Below are 20,287 nucleotides of genomic sequence, written 5' to 3' on the forward strand. Positions count from 1 at the left end.
AACCAGGGATACGTGTCATGAAAATTTGATAACTGCATAGAAAAAAAAAATTGACGGGTTAACCCATAATTAATTTGGTTAACCCATGAAACCAAAAAAAAAAATTCTGGGTTAACCCGTTAAACCCGGAATGCGTGTTATAAAAGTTTGAGATACAAAAAAAATTAACATTAACAAAAGTTTTTTTTTTTAAAAATATCCATTAAACAAAACCAAAGAAAAAATAAAAACAAAAAACAAAAAGTAAAAAAGAAAAACAAAAAAAAAAATCGTGAAAACAGCATTCAACAGTGTTTTACTGTGGACTGCACAGTGCAATCCACGTACACTGATTCGTTATAGAATATTTTATAATATAGCAGTCTTTTCTTCAGAAACAGATGCAGACAGCTTTCATTCTGGGATATTTTACAAATGATCATTTTCTTTTCTAGGTTTCATTGAATATTAACTGATTTAATTTATTCAATGATTATAATCACTTGTTCATCTCATCTCTTTAATTCGCCACTTAACTATGTGATCAATATTGACACCCAATTAGCTTGGAAAACCATAGTACAGCTTCATGATCATCTTATTTTATTTTTATTTTTATCACTAGTCTTATATACACATGAAATCACCGGTGAGCATGCAAGTTACCTACAAGCTACCTAAAGAGCACAGGCTTGGAATAGTATCGAACTTGTTTACTAAAAGAGAAAAGGAATGAAAGCGTCAGAGTATTTTAATGTATACAGTTGGGTTGAGTTTGGATATATGCGTGTATTCTATTTAATTTTTTTATATTTTATAAACCGTAAATTTGATTTATTTAGACATTTTTGGATTTAAACGGCTCAATAGATCATGTTTGATTAATTTTTATATGATTATTATAGATATTTAGATCTTGGATTTATATTGTTAATTTTCATGAGTTTATATTTAGAGGTAGACTTACAATATGATAAGTATTATAAATATCATGACATGTTAATATTAGATATAATTTTCATACTTGACACCCTTTTTGAATTCTAGTTACTTCATTCTCTCCTCCAACAAAGACAAATATTTTTTATTATGTTAAATAAATCTAAATAGAATCTCACTAACAAAAATTTTAGAGTCAACACATTTCTAAATAAAATAAAAATATATAATATTTAATTTACAAACTATCAAATATAAAGATAAAAAAGTACATGCTACATGAGCTTGGATCATATTGACCAGGTTTAAAAAACCTTGATCGGTTATCCTACCTATAATATCTATCTTTTATCTAACAAAGAAAAATATTTTTATTATGTTAAATAAATTTAATTAGAACCCCACTAACAAAAAATTTAAAGCCAAAACATTTCTAAATAAATTAAAAATAATATTCAATTTATAAGCTATTAAATATGAAGATAAAAGAAATACATGTTATTCGAGTTGGGTTACATTGACTGCCTTGATAGTTACCCAACCTATAATATGTAATTTTTTAGGTTTCTTGAACTTTTATAATTTATAAATTCTCATTATCCGATTTTAATGCTAGGTCGAATCACACCATGCAAGTATTACAGATATGGTAGTTTTTTAAAACATCCCTAATTATCACTGCTCTTAATTAATTTCTTGAGTTGGTTGTGATTGTTCCATTTGGTTGTGCGCATATTGAAACGTGAAAATTAACACTCACACACACGTGTGTGTGTGAATTATAGATGTTCGCTGATGTCTTAAATGTCAAGTTTACTAAGGATGCCCTATGTTAAATTGGCGTAGCACTTTTTTTATTAGGTAAATTTTACGATCAAAAGTCAACCATTTCCACTTCTAAGTCCACAATTAGAAACTCTCTCTCTTTTTTTTTTCTTTTTTTTTTTAAATAATAATAATAATTCGAAAACCTTAATTAAACAGCTGTAATCTTCTTCTTCTCCTCTTTTTTTTTTTTTTTTCTATATATATATATCAAAATAGTGTTTTTTTTTTGGCGTAAGCTAAGCATGTGGATCCCTTCAATACATAATTATATTAGTTTATTGAAATCTTAGTTCCAAGTTAGGAGACAACGAAGTTGATAACAAGCAAATTGATCACTGTAGTAGCTCGTATAGTAGATCACACAGGAAATTGGTTGAATATGGTCATCAACAGCTGGCTTTTGAAGCCGTTCAATCCCCCGCCGTTTAACATTATTTTTTTAGCGTCTTCAGATTAATTTGTTTGTATTTTGATTAATTTTATAAATTTTAAAATTAATAAATATATAATTTTTATTAACTTTAAAATTTATAAAATTTAAATTAATTATTTTTAAAAAATAAATATAAAATTTAACTAGTTAAACTAAATTTATAAGTCTGGGCACTCGTCAAACGATATTTACCGCACTATGAATTTGTTCGTGGAGGTAAGCGTCCTGAACACTTGGAATTTTCTGGAAATGAAGGAGACCACGCAACAACCAGCAAGTTCTAAGAAATTACAAAAGACAGAATTATTAACTTCGGTGTCCATTAGCGAGCGTTTTTAACTTGAAAGTTGAAACCTTATTAAATTTTGGATAAAGTGCTTTGGCCAGTAATTGAAAATAATAAAACATAAATTTAATTTTCGCAGATGACCCAGTTATTGTCAATATGAGAAAAAAAATTACTATGATCTTTCTTTTCGATAGCTTCTGAAGACTCTAGACAATTAAATTATACATATAAAAAAATCTAAATACTAATATGGTATATTTACAAAAAAAAATTATTTTTTATTATAATTTCAAACACTATTTTAATCATACTATTTATTTATGAGCATGTTTGATACTAGATCCAAAACATTATTTTCTAGAATTAATTTTTTGATTTAAAATTATTTTTCAAATAATTTTAAATCGATTTTATGTCCTCACGTAAATAATAAATTTTTTTAAAATAATTTTTTTTAATAGATATTTTTTAAAATAATTTTAATAACAACCATTAATTATCATCTTCCTAAGTACGGGTATAATTCATGAAATTAAGGTCAGTCAATCTTAAACTCTTTAAACTCCAAGTCAACGGTGATGGCATTAATTTGGTGGCATGCAAGTCCAAGGAGGATCAAATTTCCACAATTAAGATCATTGGCTGCTTAATTAAAGAGAATAGTAACTGAAAAACCAGACAGAAAGTGACTGACGAGGATTAACGTGGAAATACCAGAAAATACAGATAGAGTGGTATTTAGCAAATTCCAGGGACTGCTGCCGACGAAGCAAAACTGTGCGCAAATGACAACAAAAAAAAATTGCAATAAATTGAGCTTGTTTATTTTAGCAATAAATTTTTTTTATTATTTAATTTTTTTATATAATTTTAAATTGTTTTGATGCTTTAATATATAAAAATATTTTTTATTAAAATAAATATTATTTTAATATATTTTTAAATAAAAAATACATTAAAAACAACAAATACCATATATAAATGAATAAATATATAAACCATCAATTCTTTGCTTTCGTACGTAATAAGGTAAAGACACTTGTTTTTTTTTTATTTCCTCATTCTTTTTTAGAGTAAGGAAGACGATCTTGAATTGCAGGAAAAATTAAAGAGTTAAAAATTCAAATTAATCGCACTGGAAAGAAATTTTATATTAGAGTGCATTTAAGAATATAATTGTGGTTAATACTTTTCATTTAGAAATATATTTAAATAATATTTTTTATTTTTAAAAATTATTCTTACATTAGCATATTAAAATGATTTAAAAACTCAAAAAATATTAATTTTTAAAAAAATTAAATCTTTTAAAAATACTTTTTAAAAATAAAAAAAAGCGATATATCGTAACTCCACTCCACTGCAACTAACTATAATTAAATCATTAAACTTACAGCCAATATCCCAATACTCCCACGCTGCCTAATTTTTTGTATTATTTAAAGAGAAGCCACTTGTAAAACACAGTTTAAATCCATTTCTTGAGAGTCCAAATATTCCTTTGAATCATCGCAAGTGACTTTATGAAAACTCTAACCCATCAACGTTCTAAAAAATCCAATATGTAATTCAGTTAAAGCTCTACTAAAAGAATTAATTATTAAATCCTGTAGTTAATATCATCAATAAACAAAAAAGGAGAATAAAATTATCAAACATGACATGGCATCCTATGCGCTGGCACTGCAACGAGAAAGTATCACATGAGTTGTCCGGAAAAGTTGGATTAGCCCTTTTTTAAAGTATTTTTTATTTAAAAAAATATATTTTATATTTTAAAATATATTTTTTGATGTTAATATATAAATTTTTTTTAAAAAAATTATTAATTTTGAAAAATCATTCAAGTTTTAATAAAAAACATGTTGAAATTTTCTCCAAAACAATGAAAAAAAAAGAAAAAAAAAAAAGTTGACCCCGCTCCCGAAAAACAGATAAAAAAACACAGCAACAGTCTCTCGCTCTACGCCTTTACCTCTGCGATGCCAATTGAGTCGCCGGACTCGCCTTTTAACCAAAGTTGAACCCGCTCTCTAAAAACAACCGACTGAAATATTCCAATGGGAGCAGTGCCTTCAACGCCGCGCCTCTCCGGCGCTTGCCCTCAGTACACGGCCGAATATTTAATCGGTTCATTTGTCGGTGAGAAGACGTTTCCTATAGGTTCTCTCCATGAAGCCTGCATGTTTTTCGGTCAGTTTATCACGAAACCTCCTCCTCCTTTCTCTCTATGATGTTCTACACCTTGTATGATGTTTTTATTAGAGCTTCTTTTTATTTAAATAGACTTTAACTAGTCAGTTTTCTCATATAAAAAAGACTTGAACCACATAGGACTGCTATGTGGAATTTTATAATATCAATTTACTCTCTCATTTTTGTCTCATTTGCATTGCCTGCCTTATGCTTTCAAGTGTGGGTCTTGTTGTCAATGCATTGTGATTTTCTCCTTCATCTAAAGCGGAGCTTTTTTTTTTTTTTTTGAGAAGCATAATATTGCATTAGAAGACGCCAATAGATGACGGGAACACAGAGATTCTGCTTACAGCTCACCTAAACAGAACTATGCAATAAAAAGAACACAAATCAAGAAACGAAAAGAACAAATTGCAGCAAAAATATACATAGATGATGCCAAGAAATCAAAGAAGCAGCTAAAGGATGCAAATTTGGAGTCACACCAGGAGCACCATCAGAATCTGCTACCAAGAAGTTTCACAAAATACAAAGGATGCAAATAAAGCGGAGCATATATTTCTCCACAATTTCTTTCTTAATTCGATTCATATATTTTTGTTAGCCTTCATATATTATTTTTCTTAACCCATGGATTCCCTTTCAAAGATACTATTTGAAACACAGTGACCTTTTTAGCTTTTCTTTACCCTCAATGCTTTTGTTGACATTATATATTTGCTTTGCAGCCATTTTTGTTTTATTGCCATTCAATTATTTGGTCAGTTCAACTGGTGAAGGCTCAAGAAATCCATTGGCAGACTGCCGTCTTCATGGGTTGCTTATACTTAATTATTATCTTAAGTGTGTTGTTGGTGATGAGTCCATGACAGACCGAAGCAATGAAAATGCAACTGCAGATTCTCTTTCTAAAGGAAAAACACACTTCTCTGATTTTCCTTACTGCAAAGCCTTAGAAAATGCAATGTGAGTTCTTTTTGCAACTTTTTTTCTCAAATTGCTTTGATATGTTATATGTTTTCGCGCTATTACTGAGTAGTGCCATGCTTTCAGTTGATCGTGTAGATATCGAGGCGAAGGCGCACAGTGGGTCACATGTGAGATTGCCATTTGCATCTCTGTTTGATACTCTTGGCATGCGAATGTCTTGATCTTTTACCTCCGTGACCAACTACGCTTATGCATGCAGAGTTCTTTCCTAATCAAATAATAAAACTGAAAACAACACAAGGAGGTTTATGGAGACAGCTAACTGCTGACATGCTTGTTTGCTTGTGTGTCTGGTTTTTGTAATTACACTGTTATTAGAGGCTGCTCTTGATGCTTCGAAGGAAGTGAAAATTTTAGACTTTATTTTGATCTCTTCCTCCTAAATATTTCTCTCTTTGTTGGCTTCGAAGAAAGAGTTCCGCTTGACCTGTAGCGGGTGCGGTATAATATATCTCCCAAATAAACTTTTTTTGTAAAAAAAAGAAAAAAAACGATTTTAAATGGCATACACTGGATGGGCATTGCATTTCAATCTACCATTTTCATCAAGCGTAGTTGGTCAAATATTTGTAATCGGTCGCTGCAACAAAGATCCGTGATTCATTAAAAGTCCGAAATATCTTCCTATTGATGCACCGACGGCTTACAAACTTCGCATGTTCCTAGCTAGCATAACATGAAGGAGGAGAAGCAAAATCTACAGAAGTATTATTTGTGATTTATACATATGATCGAAAATTTACATATGTTTACTGACATTACAATTATTCAAGTATCCATGTTAACATCCATGGCTTGAATTACACAAAACAGAAACTACAGAAGGGTTCCACCCGAGACATACTCGGTGCAGGCCAACGCAACCAAACCCAACATGGCAAATCTACCGTTCCACATCTCAGCATCAGATGTCATGACGCCCTCTGACCTGGATTCCGCGCTGACCCCTTTGAATAGTGGGATCAAAGACGCGACAGAGAGCAGAATACTTGTCCCGACGAACCACGAGACTCCACCGTTAGATATCTGAGAAAAAAGGTCTTGGCCCTTGGACAGTTCCACTGCCATCGCAGCGACAAATCCTATCATGGCAAGCCTGCCATTGATCCTCTCTGGTGCGGGTCCGCTAAATGCGAACAAATCGAGGAATTTTGGGCTGACCTGTTAATCACAGTCATACGGGCGTTTACATTAGAAGTGGAAGCATAAATGCAATCACAAAGTCCATGCTCTACTTAAATTGTTAAAACTAAACATTTCCGAAACAAATCGTGCCGTATAATTAATCCTGTACCTTTGGCTCAGGAGTAGAACCTGACTCTGCTATCTTCTTGATCTGGTCATCCTGCAAATTGATTCAAATGTTAACACAATCCTAAGAACCATGCATCACCTAAAGCATACACAAAGGAAGTCGAAATAGATTCCAAACTCACCAGCTTGGCCTTGCACTGCACCAGTTTGCCAGCACTGCCACGTAGTCGTGGCACATACGTAGCAGAAAACAAGTTGCTCACTCGAGACCGGTTTTTCACCAGACTACTGGCTACTGGAGTTGCAAGGACGGTCTGCATGACTGCTGATGAGGCCATCACTTAGAACAATGTTTATCACTCGAGCTGTGATTAAGAAACTTAATCAATATCTAATCTGTGAAAGCTATTCTAATGCTAGAGGCAACGTTCGTAAGGGATATCACTACCAGAGAGCTGAAGCTCGAGCTGTTTGCTTTGTAATGATAATTAATGTATCTGACAATGGTTTGGTAAGGGCGTTATATAGCTGATGGGGCATGGGAGGAGAGGGTATTTTGCTTCCACGTCATCTATATCTAATTAAAAAGCTGATTGGATCACGTGGGTTCGGTTGTCCTCGCATGGTCAAGTGGGTTACGTGGCCTCCTTACAGTCACTAGTGGATCCCCACCCCATTTAAGAACCTGAGGCCAATGTTGTTCTAGGTTTTCCAGCTGAGCAGCGACCACGGCATAGTAATCGAACTGGGCTCAGCCACGATTTTACCGCATTAATTTGACACGTTCAAAATAACACAGCTAAAGTAAATCGTACTAATGTATAAAAGTTTTGCAATTGGCCGACATGTTTTTTTTCTTAAATATCTTTTTTTAACATGTGGTTGATGATAGATTGTGTACTTTTATTGAATTCTTATTAATATTTATTGTATATTGATATTTCACGTCAAGTTTATTACAACTAGATGTTTTTTTAGATGCTATATATTTTGTAATTCAAAAATAAGGTAAATAATTTCTATAATTAAAATCTCAAATATTTACATCACATTGTAATTTAATCAGAAACTCGATAAAAATCATGTACAAACCCTCAACTTTATTTTTTTTTTTGTATTGATTCCTTTATTTTTTTAGACAAATCAACTTATTTAATTCACTATTTTTTTTAAAAAAAATTCTTTTAAATTTTAACAAGCTATTTAACATTAATTTCTTTATTGTCTAATGTCAATTTATAACTTGTATTCTATAGATTTGCAAACAGAGAAATATCAATTTTTTATTCACATCTCTCTCCATGTATTTGAATTGATTATAGATTTATTTCCCAATAAAACTTCCAATAAGAGAAAAAAAAACACAAAATAATGCATCTTATGTTTAATCAAGACACAAAACTCAACAACAAGAACAAAGAGAGAAATGACATTAATATTTAAAATAAATAGATAAATATTTTGAAGGCATTTTATTGTCATTGCACGGGAGGACCCGGTTTTTTCAGAAGGCTACAAGATAGCATTTTCATAACGTTGCATTAAAGAAAATTATTCAATTATTAATTAGTTACATGTTTCAAATTTAAGATGATAACTTTGAATCTAATTGCATTTTTATGTGACCTTCCACCTAATTTCTTTCCCCTTATGGATTCCGAATCTAAGAAAAGCCTAGACTATTAGTTGTAATCGATTGACCACTTCACAAAGTTGCGACAAAATCCAAAACAATTTATGCTTTCCATTGGTCATGGTTATGGCTCTCGGTAGGAGTTGCTTCTAAATTAGATTTCCACAAGTCCATTTATTAAAAAAAGATCTTTATAGTTTTTTGCACTGATTTCATTGAACAAGAAGATATATTTTACTTTGTGGAGAACAATTTAAAAGTATCGTTTTCGGCCAGTAAATTAAACAAATAGATGGTGACTATAAAGCTGGGGAGAAAATGATAGGAATGGAAAATCAAACCCAATTAATTTGCTAATATAGAAGGGAATTTTGTTCGATCTAATATGACATTATCAATATTATTCAAACGATAATCAAAGGATCATGCTTGCAATCGTTGCTAATAAAGAAGGAGAAAGATAGAATGTTATAACAAGACGTTTAATAAAACTAATATGATTTATGTCAAAACAGAGAGCACAAAAGAAGGAGACAATAAAATGCAGACGAAGTAAAGGAAAAAAAAAAGGTGTTTTGAGAGACAGAGAGTGGAAGCATGGGTTGGTGCTAGTGTTGAGAAAGGGTAAATAGGAGTAAATTAATTTATACTTCTTTCAAACTTGTAAAATCAATCTGAATTTATTGATTTTAATTAAGTTTATCGAGTCAAATTTAATTTTACAAGTTTTCAAGTTTTTTAAAAAATACTTTTACATAAAATACATACATTGTGTTATAAAGCACAAACTTACTTTTGCTTAAAATTTTATAAAACTTAACAAAATTACTTATGATTCTTTCATCTTTTATATTTGTTTTTTATGTTTTAAATACTTGATAATTAAAATTGTAAGTTTTATAAAATTTTAAACAAAAATAAGTTTGTGATTTATAGCACAATGTATGTATTTTATGTAAAAGCATTTTTTAAAGAGAAAATTATCCTCAGTATCCTATAATTTACTTAATTTAACACTTTGCTTTTATTATTTTATGAATTACATAAAATATCATCCATCAATTAAAAAGTTTAAATTGATTGAAATGATGAAATTAACCTTGTATATATTATTTCATAGAAACAGCTAAACAACAATGTGAACCTTCTTTTAGACTGGCTATAACAAACTCATTTAATTCAAGGTTAAACCTTATTTTAATTGTCTTCCATGCAACGTATCATGGGTTGGTGACTAAAATAACCATAATATTGCTTTGCTTTCTTCAAAAATTCTATGATGAACATCACAAACCGTATATTGCTTTGCTTTCTTCTCTTCTCTTTGAGCTTCTCCTTCCCATTCTCTTCTTTTTTTGCCTTCATCAACTCCCCTTTCACTTGCCTCCAATTCTTATAATTCCAATTCCATGGATTTCAATTCCATTAATTTCCCATGGAATTCTTTTACAAAGTATTTATCATTATTTTTTCTCTCAAGAAATCATCAATTCACTTTAATTTCTCTCTAATCCTAACATCCAAGAAACATAAAAGAACCCAATTATGAGAATAGGATACTAAGTCGACCCATAAAGACAAAGACAAAGGCCATAAACTCATAAATCAACTCAGTCAGTTGAACTAAGTTTCTTTTCATCTTGACCCTTTCAAAACCACCTGTAGACTAAGCTATTCAATGTTTGAATGATTGTTTAGCTTACTTTTTTATTTTTTTTGGTAACCCGGGGTGTCCGGGCCAGCTTGCGCGCACCACAACTAATCCCCAGGCTCACTGAACATCCTGTAAGTCCAATAAGCATGTAAGGCACCGCGAGGGTGACAGGTGTATACAAGTGGGGCTTGAACCCTGGTGTGGAGGAAGGGAACAAGTCCCTTCAACCACTAGGCCACAACCATATGTGTGACTGTTTAGCTTACTTGAACTATTACGAGAGTGTCATCACCTAAATGGAACATTGATAAATCTTTTAGCCGAGCTCAGGCTAAGCATAATTTTATATTGGTCGGGGTTAGTAAATCAGTGACTTAGTTTTATACCAATCAACTGCGTTTTATTTTAAGCAATATTTTTTGCTTTTAGGTCGAGTTCCCTTTTTCTACCGAGCTTGAATTTATGTCCAATGATATTGAGGTTTTTATTGAATTTCTAATTTATTATGGTATGATAGATCGTTCAGAATCAAAATACTCTCTTTAAAATTAAAAATTTAGCTAGATAATGTGTGTGTGTGTTTTTTTTTTTTTGCATGTTTATTTCCAACTTTTAGCAACTATTTGATTGTTAGGTTTTTGTTGATTGTGATTAAAGTTGGTTTTGATTTTGAAATAATTTTAGCTTATGTTGTCCTTGGAAGGACAACAATAATGAAGCATGAAAGTGAATAAAACCTAAATTTCCAAAATGTTTATGGTTTGTTTGGGGCTCCAAGAGTTGCATTGTGAATTTTATGGAATGGAAGTGCTTGATAATAATTTGGCAAAATAAAAATGAATTGATTGGATTTTGTAGGCAAGCTAATGTAATCTCCTCATATCTTTCTTATAATGGCTATTAAGTAGTTAAAGAATTTATGACAGTAACTTTTAGTGACATTTTTATTCATTTGATATATTACGGATTCTTTAGTTATTAATTAAAATATAATAGTAAACTTGTAAATACTTAATTTTTTTTTTGTTGATTTTTTCTTAATGCCATATAAAGTATAGTGAACTTGTAAAGTTCACAAAGTTTTCTGTAATTTTCAAAAAAATAAAGGCATAATATAAAATTGAGTAAACTTCTAGATGATTAGGTGATTTCTCTTTTTTAAATCAAATAACATCAAATTTTTAAAATTTTTAATTATTGTTTTAGTTTTTTATATTTTCATATTAAAAAACTTAATATTATTTGAAATGTCATCAATTAATGATTTTACCCATAGTTATTAAACCTAGAGCGGTGCGTCAAGTTGACTTGGGACCCGATCGACCTGGTGGTTGGACCAATCCGGGTAAGTTAAAAGATCAGACTAAGCAAAAACCTGGCAAAACCGGGTAGAGATCATTTTTTTTCTTCAAATGTGTTTTTTCATCTGATCAAAGACCTCTTTTTTTATATACATTTTTAGTTGGATATTAACTTTTTTCAAAGTTCACTATATAAATATTAGAAAGATTTTTTTATTTTATCAATGTGGAATTTGAAGTCTTTTAATATATATACTTTATGTTCACAAGAAAAAAAATTATTTTTCAATGTGGGGTCAAAAAAACCTTTTGAAGTGATCTTTTAAACTTTATTATTTATAACATGTATAGCCTATATTTATATCGATTGTTTTTTAATTTTTTCATATGAAATATTAAAACTTCAAATATTTTTTTTTATTATTTTTCCGGGTTGACCTGAGTCGACCCGTGTAATTCGGGTCAACCCGCGTAACCCAGGACTAGGATCCATGGTTAGGTCAATTTTCGAGTTAAGTTTGGTAACTATGATTTTACCTCTTCGATAATATTTTAAAAATAATTTTCAAATGCAATGTAATCATATTATCAAAAGGAAAATAAATGTATAATTGAAATAGTGACCTTATAATTCAGACGAAAAATGGTTAAATCTAGTAATTATTTAAATTGTACTACCACCACTTATTCTATACAACTGGGATGATTTAAAAAATTTGTAAAACCACTCTTATATTGGCATACATTTATGTTCATAGAGATGAACTTAGAATTTGTTGACAGAAAAGACCAAAATGCACAGCCTTGTTGTCGGTTGGCTATTACATAAAAATAACTTAAAAAATAATATAAGTTCAAGGATGATTTTGTAAACATCTCAAACTTTGAGGGGCCAGTGCCACCCTTAGCCGCCCTCTAGATTTATCTCTACACGTTCAAGTGTTTATTAGGCCTTTTGGCACATTATATAACATGCATTTTATAGGATGTCTTGGTATGACATCTGATGTCTCATTATTTCAACATCAAATGCATGTACAATGTTAATTTTAATTTTTTTCTCTTTTTAATTAATTAATTTAATTAAGTACCTAGTCTTTAAATTATACAGTGTCAACAAAATTGAATCTCGTATCTTCAGTGAAATCCACTAAGGTGAATCAAAATGCAAAAAGGAAAAAGAAAAGGAAAAAAAAAGAGGTTTTAATTTGGCTGCTTTCGTTCTTACCACGCTTATGCATGCAGAGTTCTTTCGTAATCAAATAATAAAACTGAAAACAACACAAGGAGGTTTATGGAGACAGCTACCTGCTGACGTGCTTGTTTGCTGCGGTTATTCTTGATGCTTCGAAGGAAGTGATAATTTTAGACTTTATTTTGATTTCTCTTCCTCCTAAATATCTCTATCTTTGTTGACCTGTAGCGGGTGCGGTATAATATATCTCCTAAATAAACTTTTTTTGTAAATGGCCTAAACTGGATGGGAATTGCATTTCAATCTACCATTTTCATAAAGCGTAGTTGGTCGAACATTTGTAATCGGTCGCTGCAACAAAGATCCGTGATTCTTTAGAAGTCCGAAAGATCCGTGATTCTTTAGAAGTCCGAAATATCTTCCTATTGATGCACCAACGGCTTTCAAACTTGGCATGTTCCTAGCTAGCATAACATAAAGAAGGAGAAGCAAAACCTACAGAAGTATTATTTGTATTTTATATATATGATTGGAAACATATTTGGCTTCTGAAATTACATTGATTCAAGTATCCATGTTAACATCTATGGCTTGAATAATACACAAAACAGAAACTACAGAAGGGTTCCACCCGAGACGTACTCGGTGCAGGCCAACGCAACCAAACCCAACATGGCAAATCTACCGTTCCACATCTCCGCATCAGATGTCATGACGCCCTCTGACTTGGATTCCGCGCTGACCCCTTTGAATAGTGGGATCAAAGACGCTACAGAGAGCAGAATACTTGTTCCTACGAACCACGAGACTCCACCGTTAGATATCTGAGAAAAAAGGTCTTGGCCCTTGGACAGTTCCACTGCCATCGCAGCGACAAATCCTATCATGGCAAGCCTGCCATTGATCCTCTCTGGTGCGGGTCCGCTAAATGCGAACAAATCGAGGAATTTTGGGCTGACCTGTTAATCACAGTCATGCGGGCGTTTACATTAGAAGTGTAAGCATAAATGCAATAAAAAAGTCCTTGCTCTACTTAAATTGTTAAAACTAAACATTTCCGAAACAAATCGTGCCGTATAATTAATCCTGTACCTTTGAACCTGACTCTGCTATCTTCTTGATCTGGTCATCCTGCAAATTGATTCAAATGTTAACACAATCCTAAGAACCATCACCCAAAGTATACACAAAGGAAGTCGAAATAGAATCCAAACTCACCAGCTTGGCCTTGCACCGCACCCGTTTGCCAGCACTGCCACGTAGTCGTGGCACATACGTAGCAGAAAACAAGTTGCTCACTCGAGACCGGTTTTTCACCAGGCTACTGGCTACTGGAGTTGCAAGGACGGTCTGCATGACAGTTGATGTGGCCATCACTTAGAACAATGTTTATCACTCGAGCTGTGATTAAGAAACTTAATCAATATCTAACCTGTGAAAGCTATTCTAATGCTAGAGGCAACGTTCGTAAGGGATATCACTACCAGAGAGCTGAAGCTCGAGCTGTTTGCTTTGTAATGATAATTAATGTATCTGACAATGGTTTGGTAAGGACGTTATATAGCTGATGGGGCATGGGAGGAGAGGGTATTTTGCTTCCACGTCATCTATATCTAATTAAAAAACTGATTGGATCACGTGGGTTCGGTTGTCCTCGCATGGTCAAGTGGGTTACGTGGCCTCCTTACAGACACTAGTGGATCCCCACCCCTTTTAAGAACCTGAGGCCAATGTTGTTCTAGGTTTTCCAGCTGAGCAGCGACCACGGCATAGTAATCGAACTGGGCTCAGCCACGATTTTACCGCATTAATTTGACACGTTCAAAATAACACAGCTAAAGTAAATCGTACTAATGTATAAAATTTTTGCAATTGGCCGACATGTTTTCTTTCTTAAATATCTTTTTTTAACATGTGGTTGATGATGGATTGATGATAGATTGTTTACTTTCCATGTTGCTCTCTTTCTTTTGCTCACTAAGCTAATTAATTTTATTCCCTTTATTTTCATCTTCATCTTTTAACAACTTTTCTTTTTATTTTTATCTTTATATTTTCTAATATATTAGAAAACTTTATTCTTCTTCTCATTTCTTACCAAAACATTCAAAAGCATCCCCCTTATATTTTCTAATATTTACTAGCATGACTCAATATAATTTTGAATGCAAGCCAAATAATATTTGTAATAGTAAATATTATAATTAAAAAATTTCTGATAATACGTACTAAACTTTTCTTGAATTCTTATAAATATTTATATTATCTTGCAATTTCACGTCAAGTCTATTTCCACTAATAATTTTTTTTATATGTTATATATCTTACAATTCAATATAATTAATTCAAATCAACCATATAATTAAAATCCTGAACTTTTACTTGACATTGCAACTCACACACATATACCAGAGTCTAAGTGTCATCACCTAAATAAAACATAGATAAATCTCTTAGCCGAGCTAAGGCTAGGCATAATTTTAGATTAGCCATTAGGTCAAATTACATTAAAATTGTTGATAGATTTATGGTTAGTAAGTCAGAGGCTTGATTTTATATAAAGCAACTGTGTTGTATTTTATGCAACAGTTTTTTGGTTTTAGGTAGGGTTTCTTTTTTCTATCGAGCTTGAATTTGTATCCAATGATATGGAGGCTTTTATTGGATTTTCAAATTGTTATGATATGATAGATTGTTCCGAATCAAAATTAGCCCTTTAAAATTAAAAATTTAGCTAGATATTGTGTTTTTTTTAGCATGTTTTTTTTTTTAAAATAAAAAAATTAGACACTATATGGTTGTGAGGTTTCTTTTGATTGTGATTAAAGTTGGTTTTGATTTAGAAATAATTTTAGCTTATGTTGTCCATGAAAGGTCAACAATGATGCAGCTTATGGTTGTGAGGTTTCTTTTAACAAAAAAAAAAAGCATTAAAGTGAATAAAACCCAAATTTCCAAAATGTTAGTGGTTTGTTCGGGGCTCCAAGATTTGCACTGTGAATTTTATGGAATGGAAGTGCTTGATAATAATTTGGCAAAATAAAAATGAACTGATTAGATTTTGTAGGCAAGCTAATGCGATCTCCTCACATCTTTCTTATAATGGCTATTAAGTAGTTAAAGAATTTATGACAATAACTTTTAGTGACATTTTTATTCATTTGATACATTAGGGATTCTTTAATTATTAATTAAAATATAGTGATGAACTTGTAAATACTTTAGATTTTTTTTTGTTGATTTTTTCTTAATGCCATATAAACTATCATGAACTTATGCGAAGTTTTTTATAATTTTCAGAAAAATAAAGGCATAAAATAAAATTAAGTAAGCTTTTGGATGAATAGGTGATTTTTTCTTTTTTAAATCAAATAACATCAAATTGAAATTTTTTAATTATTGTTTTATACTTTCATATTAAAGAACTTAATATTATTTGAAATGTCATCAATTAATGATTTTACCAATAGTTATTAAACCTGAAGTGGTGTGGTAGGTCAACTCGGGACCCAATCGATCTAGTGGCTGGACCGGTTCGGGTAAGGTAAAATACCAGACTAAGCAAAAACCTGGCAAAACCCGGTCAACTCGTGACCCAAGCAACCCGGCAAAACTAGGTAGAGACCCTTTTTTTTTTTCAAATGTGTTTTATCTCCTAACCAAAAACCTTTATTATATATATATATATATATAGTTGATTATTAACCTTTTTAAAGTTCACTATATAAATATTAGAAAGATATTTTGTTTTTTAAATTTGGGATTTGAAGCCCTTTAACATATATACTTTATGATTACAATAAAAAAATTTATTTTTCAATGTGGGATATAAAAAAACTTTTTTGGTTTAAATACTTCAACTTAAAAGAATAACATTGTATCTTTTCAATATGTAATAAAAAATCTTTTAAAGTAATTTTTTTAAATTTTATTATTTAAAACATCTATGGCACATTATATAAGATGCATTTTATAGGATGCCTCGGTATAATTGCTTTTATCCTTGCCCTCTGATTATCATTAGTAACCCTGAAAACCATTGCTATATTGGTATGATATCTATTTTGATTCTAGTCAAATACATAATGTTTTTTTTCCCGTGGATGCCCTTCTTGATAGAATATTACATATGTTGTCTCATTATTTCATCATCAAATGTGGTTGTCAATATAATGCAATGTCAATTTTAACTTTTCTCCCTGTTTAACTAATTTAATTAAGTCTATAATCTTTAAATTATATAGTGTCAATAAAATTGAAGCTCGCCAGACAACATTAAATCATAATTGTTAAATTCTACAAAACAAAACCTATGTCTTATGATCCATATCATTCATTATAGATTATGATATATTTATGTATCGAATTGGTGTGATATGAGACTTGGATTTAAAAAGAAATGATCTAATTTTTGTTAAAATAAGAAAGAGTCATACAGGAGGGAAAAAAATTAAATAAAAGATTAAGAATAATAATAACAATGATAATAGTAATAATAATAGTATTAGTATTAATATTAGTGATAGGAGTAATAATAACAAGCATGAAAGAACGAGAATGAGACACAGCATAAAAGAGTTGGTGACAGGTAAAAGTTAGAGAGTTGAGGCTACTGGTGTTAGAAGAGAAAGCTAGACAATATCCTAAGTGAGAGACTTTGTATGTTGAAATTTAAAATCGGGCTATATGTTTTCCGGACCAATACTTTATAATTATACCTCCTTCATGTTTTAAGGCGAATCAAAATGCAAAAAAGAAAAAGAAACAGAGGTTTTAATTTGGCTGCTTTCGTTCTTACTACGCTTATGCATGCAGAGTTCTTTCGTAATCAAATAATAAAACTGAAAACAACACAAGGAGGTTTATGGAGACAGCTACCTGCTGACATGCTTGTTTGCTTGTGTGTCTAGGTTTTGTAAGTACAGTCTTTAGCGGTTACTCTTGATGCTTCGAAGGAAGTGATAATTTTAGACTTTATTTTGATTTCTCTTCCTCCTAAATATCTCTTTGTTTGACCTGTAGCGGGTGTGGTATAATATATCTCCTAAATAAACTCTTTTTTTTAAAGAAAAAAAGCGATTTTAAATGGCCTAAACTGGATGGGAATTGCATTTCAATCTACCATTTTCATAAAGCGTAGTTGGTCAAACATTTGTAATCGGTCGCTGCAACAAAGATCCGTGATTCGTTAGAAGTCCGAAATATCTTCCTATTGATGCACCGACGGCTTTCAAACTTGGCATGTTCCTAGCTAGCATAACATAAAGAAGGAGAAGCAAAATCTACACAAGTATTATTTGTATTTTATATATATGATTGAAAACATATTTTGCTACTGAAATTACATTGATTCAAGCATCCATGTTAACATCCATGGCTTGAATAATACACAAAACAGGAACTACAGAAGCGTTCTACCCGAGACATACTCGGTGTAGGCCAACGCAACCAAACCCAACATGGCAAATCTACCGTTCCACATCTCAGCATCGGATGTCATGACGCCCTCGGACCTGGATTCCGCGCTGACCCCTTTGAATAGTGGGATCAAAGACGCGACAGAGAGCAGAATACTTGTTCCGAGGAACCACGAGACTCCACCGTTAGATATCTGATAGGAAAGGTCTTGGCCCTTGGACAGTTCCACTGCCATTGCAGCGACAAAGCCTATCATGGCAAGCCTGCCATTGATCCTCTCTGGTGCGGGTCCGCTAAATGCGAACAAATCGAGGAATTTTGGGCTGACCTGTTAATCACAGTCATACGGGCGTTTACATTAGAAGTGGAAGCATAAATGCAATCACAAAGTCCTTGCTCTACTTAAATTGTTCAAACTAAACATTTCCGAAACAAATCGTGCCGTATAAATTAATCCTGTACCTTTGGCTCAGGAGTAGAACCTGACTCTGCTATCTTCTTGATCTGGTCATCCTGCAAATTGAATCAAATGTTAACACAATCCTAAGAACCATGCATCACCTAAAGCATACACAAAGGAAGTCGAAATAGATTCCAAACTTACCAGCTTGGCCTTGCACTGCACCCGTTTGCTAGCACTGCCACGTAGTCGTGGCACATACGTAGCAGAAAACAAGTTGCTCACTCGAGACCGGTTCTTCACCAGACCACTGGCTACTGGAGTTGCAAGGACGGTCTGCATGACTGTTGATGTGGCCATCACTTAGAACAATGTTTATCTGTGAAAGCTATTCTAATGCTAGAGGCAACCTTCGTAAGGGATATCACTACCAGTGATAATTAATGTATATGACAATGGTTTGGTAGGATGTTATATAGCCGAGGGGCAAGAGAGGAGAGGGCATTTTGTTTCCACGTCATCTATATCTAATTAAAAAGCTGATTGGATCACGTGGGTTCGGTTGTCCTCACATGGTCAATTGGGTTACGTGGCCTCCTCACAGTCACTAGTGGATCCCCACCCCGTTTAAGAACCTGAGGCCAATGTTGTTCTAGGTTTTCCAGCTGAGCAGCGACCGCGGCATAGTAATCGAACTGGGCTCAGCCACGATTTTACCGCATTAAATGGAATATATAATTTGTCGACATGGTTCTTCTCTAATATCTTTTTTAGAAGGTGATTGATGACAGTTTTTGTCTTTTCACTCCTATTTCTTATCCTAATCTTTTCTTTGTCAACTGAGCTAATTTCATTCTCATATATTTATCTTTGTCTCTTTCAATATATTGAAAAGCTTTTCTTTTTCTTCTCAATTACTTAATATATTAAAAAGCCTTTCTTTTCTTCTAGTTGCCTATTAATTTCTCTCAAAAACATTTAAAGGCATCTTCTGATATTTGCAAGGATGACTCAACATCATCCCAATATCCTTTCGAATGCAAACTAAATAATATTTAAAATGGTAAATATTTCAATTGAAAATTTTCAAATAATAATTGTATTGAAATTTTCTTGAATTCTTATTAATATCTATACCATGTTGCCATCTTACATCAAGTCTATTACCATTAATAATTTTTTTAGATGCCTTATATCTTACAATTCAATAATCAATTCAAATCAATTCTAAAATTAAAATCTCAAACATTTACTTCACATTGCAACTAAATAAGAAACTTGATAAAAAGCATGTGCAACCCTCAACTTTTTTATTATTTTTATTTTGATTCGTCTATTTTTTGGATAGATCAACTCATTTACTTTACCATTTACAAGAAATGAATCCCTTCAAATTTTAACAGGTCATTTAACATTAATTACTCAATTATCTAATGCTTATTTACAACTTGTATTCTATAGATTTGTCAGCTAAAACAGAGAAATACCAAATTTTTATTCACATATTTCTCCAAGTATTTGAATTGATTATAGATTTATTTCCCATTGAAACTTCAAAAAGAGAAAAAAAATTAGAGAACACAAAAGAATGCATCTCATGTTTAATCAAAACACAAAACTCAACAAAGCAAGAACAAAGAGAGTGACATTAACATTTAAAATAAATAAATAAATAAATATTTTGATTGTTATTTTGAAGGCATTTCATTGTCGTTGCAAGGGAGGACCCGATTTCTTCAGAAGGCTACAAGATAGCATCTTTATAATGATGCATTAAA

General features: G+C 31.8%; 3 protein-coding genes and 1 long non-coding RNA gene across 4 annotated transcripts; 1 reads left to right on the forward strand and 3 right to left on the reverse strand.

The window, feature by feature from the left end:
* Window positions 1-6,352: 6,352 nt before the first annotated feature.
* LOC118056480 (early light-induced protein 1, chloroplastic) lies at window positions 6,353-7,395 on the reverse strand. The gene is made up of 3 exons (XM_035068704.2): window positions 7,091-7,395; window positions 6,949-6,999; window positions 6,353-6,815 (listed from the first exon to the last, which is right to left on the reverse strand). Exons 1-3 carry the CDS (start codon window positions 7,244-7,246, stop codon window positions 6,471-6,473), a joined length of 552 nt encoding a protein of 183 aa, XP_034924595.1. The 5' UTR covers window positions 7,247-7,395; the 3' UTR covers window positions 6,353-6,470.
* Window positions 7,396-13,187: 5,792 nt separating this feature from the next.
* LOC118053967 (early light-induced protein 1, chloroplastic) lies at window positions 13,188-14,216 on the reverse strand. Its single transcript, XM_035065399.2, has 3 exons — window positions 13,910-14,216; window positions 13,784-13,822; window positions 13,188-13,650 (listed from the first exon to the last, which is right to left on the reverse strand). Exons 1-3 carry the CDS (start codon window positions 14,063-14,065, stop codon window positions 13,306-13,308), a joined length of 540 nt encoding a protein of 179 aa, XP_034921290.1. The 5' UTR covers window positions 14,066-14,216; the 3' UTR covers window positions 13,188-13,305.
* Window positions 14,217-16,599: 2,383 nt separating this feature from the next.
* Window positions 16,600-17,752, forward strand: LOC140955846 (uncharacterized). The gene is made up of 2 exons (XR_012170489.1): window positions 16,600-17,591; window positions 17,624-17,752. It is a non-coding gene; the product is annotated as an uncharacterized lncRNA (long non-coding RNA).
* A 222-nt stretch (window positions 17,753-17,974) lies between these two features.
* LOC118056490 (early light-induced protein 1, chloroplastic) lies at window positions 17,975-18,950 on the reverse strand. The gene is made up of 3 exons (XM_035068715.2): window positions 18,714-18,950; window positions 18,572-18,622; window positions 17,975-18,437 (listed from the first exon to the last, which is right to left on the reverse strand). Exons 1-3 carry the CDS (start codon window positions 18,867-18,869, stop codon window positions 18,093-18,095), a joined length of 552 nt encoding a protein of 183 aa, XP_034924606.1. The 5' UTR covers window positions 18,870-18,950; the 3' UTR covers window positions 17,975-18,092.
* Between the last annotated feature and the right edge of the window lie 1,337 nt (window positions 18,951-20,287).

This window comes from Populus alba, chromosome 8 (genome assembly GCF_005239225.2).
Source record: "Populus alba chromosome 8, ASM523922v2, whole genome shotgun sequence".
Classification (NCBI taxonomy): Eukaryota; Viridiplantae; Streptophyta; class Magnoliopsida; order Malpighiales; family Salicaceae; genus Populus; species Populus alba.